The following is a 10,650-nucleotide window of genomic DNA, read 5'->3' as shown; positions in this document are numbered from 1 at the left end:
ATATACCTATGTGTGATGTGAGTAAATATAATGTTTGGTTTAACCCGGAACTGCTGTAGAGTAGGTATTATATATACCTATATGGTATAGTAATAATTTGGCACATTTTTTTGCATATTGTTATTGACTGTAGGAACAATGTATATGGTAAGTGATAAAGGTTGCTTATAGAGGCAAAAGTGTACATGTATTTCAGTGTTGTAAATTCACTTACGAAATGCGTAATAATAAATAATTTAGTTTCGATAAATAATTAATTTCCTTATCATCAACATTGATCAAATCAATTGGATACATAAATTATTATGTTATCTAGATAATTATCATATTATCATCACATACCTACTTACGAAATTTTTTCCAGTCTTGCTTTCCTGCTTGCTTATTTTTATTAACTAATCGCTTCGGTCGGGTTAACCCCGGATAGAAGTCAGGAATAGACACCTGTAACTGTAGTGTGAGTTTCTGTCAGTGGAAAATATATCACGATCTCATAAGAAATAGAAATAGAATCTTTTCTCCTTTACCAATATTATTTAGCTTTATTAGTATATTAATTGATAAATGATCATTGATATCTATGCATGTTAACTTTAAATATCTATAAAGATGATTTATTGATCTATGATTTATTATGTATCGAATAGTATTAACCTAACGGATTACTCTTTAACTTTAGTGGATAGAGAGAGACATAGGTATATACATCTATATACCTATTTGCACGGATGAATTTAGAAGAAGTTCCTTTTGTAGGTAATATGAGGTGCCTAGGTAACTATTATATAAAATATCAATTCGTGGTAAGAGTAAATCATGCAACTTAAAAATTATTTCAAATATAATTACTTAGCAAACTGATCAATTGATAAATACTATATACTATAATCAGACCTCGCTCCAACATTTAAAAGAGGTGTGTAAACAGCGTTGTGACGTCAACATAATATAGCATTATGTTAAAATTTTACAATTTATATCGTATTGGTAAAACGTGGGTGTGTTTCGTATAATGCGGCTAAGTTTAAAACACCTTTATATGAATAATGTTTTATTATAAGTTCCTAACTATTTAGTTGCTCGGTTAATGCTTGTTATCGTCAAGGTTTTATGCACACCCAGCACGCTCATTTCTTACCAGTGACTGAAATCGATCGCACGTCGCTAACGGTTGCATTTTCCGCGCGTTGTCACGCGAGTTGTATCTAATTATACGCTTTTCCCTAGTATAAACTTGTAAAATGTATTCTATTGCCGAGGTTACGCTGGCGTTTATGGTTCTATACCTATTTTCTTTTCTTTTTGAAGTGGTTACGGGTTTAGTTTCATAAAATATTAAAACATATATTAATAATGTGATATCAAATAAGACAAATAGGTATTTAATTTAGCTTTTAATTAATTAGTCAAACATCAATGCAAAATAATTAAAGTAAATAGATAATTAAGTTTTAAGAATCTTATTATTTATAATAAAAATGCGATAAATTATACGATACTTTCACCACAAAGACTGCGGCACAGATTAGGTGAGTTTTTGTTACAATAATAAATATACAATTAATATTTTAAATATTTTATTGAATGAAACTTACATAAAAATATTTATAGTGCTTATAATATTATGTTTGAGTTACCTAATACCGAAATGTCGGTATCGTACTACTTTAAACAATTCCATTATTACATCCCTAATACTTATCAATGTCACTGTCAATGTCAAACCCGCTTTTTTTTTAGTAAATAGTAAAGTGGAATTATGTGAATTGTTTAGAATAATCAGCTGATTTTAAAATTTTCTGATTATTTAAAAAGTAAAAAAATGCGGTCGAGATTACTATGTAAATATATGAAGATTCATAAACGTTATTCATCGCAAAATGTGACAAAGTGGAAAAGTGTAGTAGGGTTAGAAGTTCACGCGCAGCTTAATACGAACTCAAAATTGTTTTCTGGTGCACAAAATACATTTGGTGGAATTGTGAATAACTGTGTATCATTGTTCGATGCTGCTATACCCGGAACGTTACCTGTATTGAATAGAAAATGTGTCGAGTTAGGTGTTTTGACCGCACTAGCTTTTAGTTGTAGAGTAAACGAAGTATCAAGTTTTGATAGGAAACACTATTTTTACGCTGATTTACCTGCGGGTTATCAAATAACGCAACAGAGGGCTCCTTTAGCCAATGACGGTGTTATTCAGTTTCAGGTATATCGTGTTTATTTACATATTGTTTTGAATATTGTTATTATAGGAATAATATGAATGAAAATAACTTTATTTAGATTAAACTACCATTAAACATGTATATGTGGTATATTTAAATTACAATTATCAACCGTAAATGCACGACAAAACATCAGAATATTATATACACTTGAAACATATCCCTTATGATGAGGTATACTTTCTTATAGCCATAGTAATAATGATTATTGTTATTTATTTCTCAGGTATACACTCCGGGAATACATAAAAGGCCTTATAACAAAAGTTCGAAGATCAAACAGATACAATTGGAACAGGATAGCGGTAAATCTCTTCATGATGCAGAACTTAAGAGAAGTCTCGTGGATCTTAACAGAGCTGGAGCACCCCTTATAGAAATAGTTTTTGAACCTGATTTAGAGGTTAGTTTTTATTAAATTTTGTTAAGTTAGTGTGACATCTGCCAACCTGCACTTGGCCAGCGTGGTGGATTATGGCCTGAACCCTTATAGGAGGCCTGTGTCTCAGTAGTGGGAACTTGTATGGGCTGATGATAATGATGATAATGATGATTGGTCATATATATTATCAAATTTCAGCAAAAAGACTGGGTTATCATGTCGCTATATCAAGCACCAATAGTCACTGCTCAACCAACCTCATTTCAATAATGAAGACACATTGTTCTAACATTATAACACTTCATTTTTCTAACCCTAAATTGTCATTTGGTACTATAAAAACAAATTGACAGATTCGTTTGATTTTGTAGAGCTGTTAACATTTTGCTATCAAAATTGCGCCAAATTTCAATCTTGCGTTAATTTGAGACGCCTATTATAATATGGTCTTTTAAACATATTATGTTAGTTTAGTTGTTATTAAAATTTCATGAATACCTTTAATTTTCATTGAATGTTTAAAATTTTTGGTAATTATGTAATGTTTCTAGGCTTGGATTTTAATTGATCTTTTTATAGTTTAAAACTATATTTATGTAATATGTTTTTTTTTTTATATTTTCGATTCATATAAATACATGAATCTGTAAAAAGACAGACAATTCTGTCTTTTTCCCATGGTATGCCAATGCCACATCATAATCGATTTTCTTTTCGTCAGATATTTTTCAATTGAAACTCTATTGTGTTATACTTTATACTCTATTATACTCTATTGTGTTTGTGCATCCAATAAACCACAGATAATTGATTTAGCCAAATGCTTACATGAAAAAGTTATCTAATATTTTATTGAGAAATTTTTTATTGATTTAAAAAATTTCATCACTTTATTGTCATGTATAGTAGCAAAAATCTTATCATTCCCTTATTAATATTTTATCTTCATATTATTTCCAGGATGGAGAAGAGGCAGCAGCGTTAGTAAAGGAATTAGTATTAATAGTACAAAGACTCGGAGCATGTACTGGACGCATGGAAGAAGGTGCATTGCGAGTAGACGCTAATGTCTCCATGCATAGAGAAGGAGAGCCACTATCTACTCGAACAGAGGTTATATCATATTTAAATAAGATAATTATGATGATAGTCTATTTCAAACACAAATAATTTTTATTTATCTAAACTGTTTAAGAGTTTATGAATAAATTCAATCATATCTAAGGATTGAAATAGTTGATAATTTACTAAGAGATTTTTACTATATACATATAATAATGAAATAGATGCTTATCTTATTAACAATTTCTTTAAAATTTTTTCCATAGCTTATATTATTAAGAGTAAGGGCATTTTGTTTGTTTGTTGACATTGAAGTTTGAATTAAAACGAAACAATATTAATTGTTACAGATTAAAAATATCGGTTCCATCCGCGGTGTCGCAAGTGCTGTTCGACATGAAATAGAACGCCAACAATCCGTACTTGAAAATGGCGGGAAAATTATAAACGAAACTAGAGCGTGGGATGCCGTTGCCAAGGTTACAGTGCCGATGCGAGACAAAGAAGTTGTTCAAGATTACAGGTAAAAGATATTTCTATCAATAGAAATTTGTAGAATGAAAACTGATCAAAATTCAGATTTATTAAACAGCTAGGTTTTGACCGCGCCTTTGCACGTGTTGCAATAAATTAATTTCATATTAAAATTAATGTAATTTTCATATTAATATTTAGAATAACTAAAGATAATTCTAATTTCCTAAGAAAAATCCTCTCTCTATGTCTTTGTCCTCATAGGGTCAATCGTTACAACAAATCGTCTATATAACGTCACTTTCGGCGTAAGATATTAAGAGGATGTTATTTATTTCATCTTCAATCGAATGATTTTAAATACTGGGATTTATATCGCGTCTGACTAGACTGCGTGTCCATAGATAAATTTAAGAAGTAAACTTAAAATTGAAGAATAAATATCAAAAATAAATACTACCTATTCCATATATAAAAAAATAATGAATTCACATTTTTTTACTATTTCATTTCGAAAAGAAGTGACAAAAGTCAATTATACCGCTAACGTTCCCGTGTTCACAAACAACCTATATAAATCATTCACATAGAAATTATTTCAAAATTAGACAATCTATGGCCGCTGTACATTTGTAAATTACTTTTGGGAATAAATAGATAGTAATGCGTGTTTTTTCATATTTCATATTTAATTTATGAGCACACGTGGATGAGTATACGAGTATGTGTCGTAAAGCAGCTTAAACCTACAGATCGAATGTCATGAAGTGTTATGTAACATTTTACGTACCTAGTCATTCAGTTAATACTAAATAGGATTCACCATGTAGCTTATTTAGAAACGTTAGAATAGTTCGCCCACGTGTCAGCCATAAGTATTTTTCATTGTACATTTTATAATATAAACATAAGGAAGCGGCTATCAAACCTGTTTTTATATGGTCGTCGCAAAGCGACTTTGCAAGACCTTGTAATTTTATATAACTCATTTCTAGTACATTGTAATTAGTAATTAGAATAATTATTATAAGATACTCGCACTTTTGCGCCTCGTTGACCATTCCGCTTCCGGCTGATCATTCCGGTATATCGACAATATGTATTATTTCAATCAATAGTCGATAGATAACATTAGATTTTTTTCAATATTTGAATATACTAGGAATGTTGCCAAGATATAGATTTAATTAACTCCTACAAGGTGTATACTTAAAGTCCACACATTTTTCAAATTCCGTTTTGAAATAGGCCATTTATAGTTTTGCCCTTATTCCAAGAGAGTGAGAGTGGTATTCTACAATTGTCCACTGATTAAAATTGCATAAATTTACAAAATCTGATATATAACAATAGTAGGTATTATATGTATATGTAGAAGCATAAAAATAATGAAGGATTATTATAAGTACCTCAGGATGAAACTTAACTATTCTTTTCAGATATATGCCCGAGCCCAATTTACCGCCTCTTCGTCTTAATTTAACATCGAGACACGATACACAAGACGTCATTAGTGTGCCACTCATACGGGACAAAATACCAGAACTTCCAGAAGAAACTAGAACAAATCTTATAAATGACTTCGAGCTTCGTCCAGAAATAGCAATACAACTTGTCAACGAACCGACTCTTTTGGGTTTCTTCCGCGAACTGACGATAGACAATAGAAGAAATCCAACAAAAGTCGCCAATTTGCTCTTAAATGATCTCTTGACTGTACTTAATAAACGTAAAATTAACATAGTTGATAGCAATGTAACGGTGAAACAGTTAGGCGAAGTAATAGATTTACTATTATCAACGAAGATTAATCTAGATGTTTGCCGTAATGTTTTAGACGAAATAGTAGAAAGTCCAAAAAAATCTCCAACCCATATTGTCAACGAAAGGGGTTGGTTGTTAATTACTGATGACGATGAAATAACAGTTAAATGTCTGAAAGTAATTGAAACTAATCCTAAATTGGTGAAGCAATATAGAGAAGGAAAAGTGAAGGTGTTTAAAGCTTTATTAGGTATATTAGTTAAAACATCTGATAGTAAACTTGATATGTCCTTAGCGTCTAAGAGAATGGAGGAATTGTTGAAGAAATAAAGAAAATTAAAATCATACTATGTTTTATTTTCGTAACGTCGTAATTAAAATAATATAAGCCTGACCTTGAAGAACAAGAGTTGCAATCTTTATCATTACCGAGGCATTCAATATTGCACAAGTCATTTCTACATATTGATATGTGAATTCAAAATCTATGGTAGGGTTAATTATATAAATATGAAGAATCGATGGCCATTTCTTATAACTATGTATATATATATGTATGTATCATATGTATAATTTAATATGATTAAACCTAGATGTATTTTAGCATTTGAATAGTATGGTGTGTAAAATATAGCTTACTGAGTGATGACATTTGTTATCTGCATATTATACTACATTTATACAATCATAGCCTTTAATATTATCTATGTTAACGATCAGTAACGCTTCCAAATTACTAGATTAACGTGCCACTTCGTTGTTAGGTTGGTTAAATATTGCTTGTTAATTAATAATTTAAAAAGTGCTGCATTTTAAGCTTAAACAATTTCAATATTACAACCTATTAAATACTTCTTGATCTTGTTGATCGCTAACTTCACCGCTTCAATATTTCTGCTTCACTTTCTCTCTACCCTGGTACAATGTAAAATGGGGTCCCATAATTTTTTTCTTATCAGTTGCCATATTTTAATTCATTTTGCAACCTATTTTATCTATTTTGAAAAGGGAGAAATTTATATAAAGGTCGACATTTTCTGGTAAGTATTCGACGGCCCTCTGAGCTAGATGCCCCAGTGTACTACACTACCTAGCGTCTTGATTGCTATAAGCCACTAAATGTGCAGTTTGTTACTTTTTTACGACAGTAAAACGTAACCTTTTTTTAAGAATACGTACTTTTATAAAAGTTATTTTTGGCTTGTTTGTATAAATATACACAAATAAGGCATGTTTATAAATAGAGTGAGAGTCGAGAATGCAATTGAATGGTTAATATTTTGTATTTACCGGCGTAGGCACTTGGTATGCTTATGTTCGAAGGCTGATTGTTTAAGAGACTACGCGCCCCGAATAATTGAAGTATCAGGAATCGTAAACCTTTTGCAATTCCATAAGTAACTAATATTAAAAGTATAAAAAAAACGTATTGACCACAGGCGCATTTCGATTATTTAAGCATTAACCAATATTTCAAGTTCATTTGAATCTTTATAGTCACAAGAAATTTAATATGGAAATGGAGCTATAATATTATATAATATGAAAGAAATAAAATTGAATCAAAATGTATACGTAAATTTCCTAATTTTGATACTAAAAAGCCATCAAGCTAAAATGAAGCATACGTTAATAATTATAATTTATGTGAAAATGGTTGCTTATACCTGCCAACCCTCAGCATATGTTACTGAAGGCAATGTGTCAACAATACATCTTGATTCACGTGTGATTACAGCAACTTAATCGTGGTCCTCATTACAACTTTTGATTTACCCCAAGGCACTAGTTTCTAATACAATGTGGACGAAAATTGTTCCCGTTATTTTAGTTTTATCTCCAATTATAAGATGTGAATTAACCGCTCCAGGGATCGATAGGACTGTCAGCGATGGTGTTAAAAGTGTTGGATTTAATATTGTATATGGCGATGAAGATATGCAAATAATTAATGAAGTCGTCAGTAATGAGGAGAAGATAGATGCTTTGAAAAGCAAAATAAACTTAAACGAAGCCCTACCTCCGCTTCCCTATGAAGACGTGAAATGCTTGATGTCTGTTGACCGATATTGTTCCAAGTCTATGCGTGCTATAAAAAGTGAGTAGGCACTCATTAAAAAACAACTTTACTACAAATATTTCAGCCGACATAACAATATATATTAAACTAAGCAATTTTTTTTATTAAATCTACTAACATTGCCAATAATTTCGTAATTTTTGTTTTCCAACTAATTTCATAAAAAATATCTTATAATAATCTTATGTAAAGTCTTAAGCGTCATTTATCTAATAGAATATCATGACGTTTTCTACAGGCGTTTTAATAGAAGCATTAAAAGACGACTGCGCTAAATGTTCAGCTGATGAAAAAGAAAGCGCGGGAAAAGTTGTCGCGTCCATGATGGCGCATGATCCTGTTGCGTGGAAGTTGTTTCTCACCAGGTACGACAGCCTCCACAAAATCCAAAGGATTGTTGGATAAATATGAAAGGTTCGCTTATATTTTTATAGAGTTTTTTTCAATCATTATAATAATCGAAAATGAAATACAGAGTAACGTAAAACTGCAATTTGCTTATTATGAAAATTAAACAATACAAAATTGTTAATGATGTAACCGTACAAAGATATTTAATGCTCAAAATTCATTTTTTTTATTCGTCGTGGCAAGACGAGATGTCTTTTCGCTCATTTATTTTGCAGATTATGTATCATTTTTGAATTCAGAAATTTTCGTACATAACTGCCATTTTTAGAGGCCAATAAGTTTAAGCAACTATTACTTACATAATTTATGAGGATTATCATACTCAGATTGTTTTTAATGAAATTTATATGGATTATTATACTCAGCTTGTTAATGTCTCAATAGTGCAGGTTATTTAAACTCGAATGTAATATTACAGATCAGCATTAATTATTTTACCAAAAAAGGAGCCGCCTAAAGAAGAAAAACATAAATACAAAATTATAGGATCACCAGAATACATAGAAAATAAGAGAAATCGATATGCAATGCCTGGTGTGAAAGTAAGAGTGAAAAGATATGCTGTTGAGAAAATAAATTAAAACTGACTCACCTTAAGGACTTGCCAGTCACAAGATGAAGATTTAAGTTGCTATATAATTATTATACGCCACTATCTACTTATATGTAACTCAAAAAGATAATTATGTGACTTTTTATAGAATTCATAATGCTTTGTTGTTCATGCTGTAAATTTCGAAATTTAACTGATTTAAAACGCGATGTTTTCATTATGTTACTCATCCGAAGTTTTGAACACGACACCGAGTTACTCCACGGGCAAACTGAGAAGTTCCATATAGGATATACATAATTACGATGATACGAAAATGTGTGAACTACCTCCACTTTTTTCACCGCAATTGGTATGTCAAGTATTTTTCTAGATGGTAGCAGTATTGGCTGATCTTTTCGTATGATTAACATGGAGTTTAAATTTCTAATAATAATAGAATACCAGGTGTTAAAGAGTTCCATTATTCTAGATTGAAATAAGGATGTTTTCCAATTTCATTAGCCTCGCGTACACGACTGAGCTTGCTGTTGTGCTCAAAATTCCGCGCTGCGTTAAATATTTTAAGAATTAAATAACGTTTGAAGCCAATTACCGTCTAAACCTTATAATATTCGTGTGAAATCGAACTGCAAATGTTTTAGGACTAGTTCGCATTAAAATGAATCTTACTTTTAATTTACTATAGATCTTAAGGTACTGTACATATTTAATTATAATACAGAAACACAATGTTTTTAACAATTATTTTAAATTTCTTCTTAAAAAGGCCTTACGGGTAGAACAACTTTAATGTAGTACGAATGATACGTATGGGATGAGATAAGAGTTTTTGAACAATAAATTCTTTGATATGAAGGTGTTTTGTTTGTTGTTTGACAAAAATGCAAATTGCTGTACCCAAATTTTATTAGCGACTTTCGTAATCAGTTGACGTCGAGAAATGCATGTTTTTCCAATTCAGTCCATAGGTACTAGTCTGAAACTGTCGCATTCATATTCTTTTTACGAGATATGTACTGCAAGCGATAGCTACCATTATCGTTAAACCTGAAAATAAAACAATATTTAATTCATTTTTTTGGTAGCAAGTATATATTTTTTAACATTACAATGACCAAATTGTTTGGGCAGTGATAACATATTTCTATAGGACTATTGCAATTAAAACGCATAAAATGAAATGTATTTACTTTTCCTCTAGTTTTTTCCAGTCTTCAGGTCTGTTATCTATGATGAATTGCATAACTTTATCTGCCCCTTCTCGTTGACGTTCTGTACATTTCTTGCAATCATTTTGTATGGCATCTGGGAGGTTACCTAGGTTTAAAGAGATTTATTAGATGTTTTTAAATGTGATATTATGGTACAGAACTCATCTGTGAAGCAGATTATTTTTTAACACTGGAAAAATAAATCTCCTTATGTTAACGTCAGTAAGGACTGTACTATACAAACTGTGCTATGCATTTAGTGTAAGGTTTTCATAAGTTTTTAATTTTATCTTATTTCTAGCTGCGCCCCGAGGTTTCACCCGCGTAAGTCCGTATCCCGTAGGAATATGGAGATAAAAAGTTGTCCAGCTGTCTTCGTACCAAATTTCATTGCAATCTGGTTTAGCAGTTTTTGCGTGAAAGAGCAACAAACACACACACATCCTTACAAACTTTCGCATTTATAATATCAGTAGGATAGG

General features: G+C 30.9%; 3 protein-coding genes across 3 annotated transcripts in view; 2 read left to right on the top strand and 1 right to left on the bottom strand.

Moving 5' to 3' along the window:
* The first annotated feature begins 1,779 nt into the window (after positions 1-1,779).
* Positions 1,780-6,255, top strand: LOC119831689 (glutamyl-tRNA(Gln) amidotransferase subunit B, mitochondrial). The gene is made up of 5 exons (XM_038355145.1): positions 1,780-2,209; positions 2,455-2,631; positions 3,571-3,723; positions 4,023-4,195; positions 5,586-6,255. The coding sequence occupies exons 1-5, from the start codon at positions 1,823-1,825 to the stop codon at positions 6,238-6,240; spliced, it is 1,545 nt and encodes a 514-aa protein (XP_038211073.1). The 5' UTR covers positions 1,780-1,822; the 3' UTR covers positions 6,241-6,255.
* Positions 6,256-7,664: 1,409 nt separating this feature from the next.
* Positions 7,665-9,812, top strand: LOC119831834. Its single transcript, XM_038355377.1, has 3 exons — positions 7,665-8,008; positions 8,229-8,355; positions 8,820-9,812. Exons 1-3 carry the CDS (start codon positions 7,711-7,713, stop codon positions 8,980-8,982), a joined length of 588 nt encoding a protein of 195 aa, XP_038211305.1. The 5' UTR covers positions 7,665-7,710; the 3' UTR covers positions 8,983-9,812.
* A 116-nt stretch (positions 9,813-9,928) lies between these two features.
* Positions 9,929-10,650, bottom strand: part of LOC119831734 (ejaculatory bulb-specific protein 3-like) — a gene marked incomplete at its 5' end in the record, with an annotated part of 8,747 nt that continues 8,025 nt past the window's right edge. The window contains 2 exons of the mRNA XM_038355212.1: positions 9,929-10,004; positions 10,148-10,274. Of these exons, the coding sequence (XP_038211140.1) occupies positions 9,929-10,004; positions 10,148-10,274 (203 nt within the window). The remainder of the gene's footprint in view (positions 10,005-10,147; positions 10,275-10,650) is intronic.

The sequence above is a fragment of the Zerene cesonia genome, chromosome 14, assembly GCF_012273895.1.
Source record: "Zerene cesonia ecotype Mississippi chromosome 14, Zerene_cesonia_1.1, whole genome shotgun sequence".
Classification (NCBI taxonomy): domain Eukaryota; kingdom Metazoa; phylum Arthropoda; class Insecta; order Lepidoptera; family Pieridae; genus Zerene; species Zerene cesonia.
The sequence above is the reverse complement of the archived record's forward strand: the minus strand, read 5'-3'. Positions and strand labels throughout refer to the sequence as shown.

Bases quoted from the DNA above. Each gene is read 5' to 3' on its own strand.
- LOC119831689 (XM_038355145.1), top strand. From the start codon at position 1,823: ATGCGGTCGAGATTACTATGTAAATATATGAAGATTCATAAACGTTAT. The intron at 2,210-2,454 runs GTATATCGTGTT...TTTATTTCTCAG, and splicing joins ACGGTGTTATTCAGTTTCAG to GTATACACTCCGGGAATACA. The intron at 3,724-4,022 runs GTTATATCATAT...TAATTGTTACAG, and splicing joins CACTATCTACTCGAACAGAG to ATTAAAAATATCGGTTCCAT.
- LOC119831834 (XM_038355377.1), top strand. From the start codon at position 7,711: ATGTGGACGAAAATTGTTCCCGTTATTTTAGTTTTATCTCCAATTATA. The intron at 8,009-8,228 runs GTGAGTAGGCAC...CGTTTTCTACAG, and splicing joins GTCTATGCGTGCTATAAAAA to GCGTTTTAATAGAAGCATTA. The intron at 8,356-8,819 runs GTACGACAGCCT...GTAATATTACAG, and splicing joins TGGAAGTTGTTTCTCACCAG to ATCAGCATTAATTATTTTAC.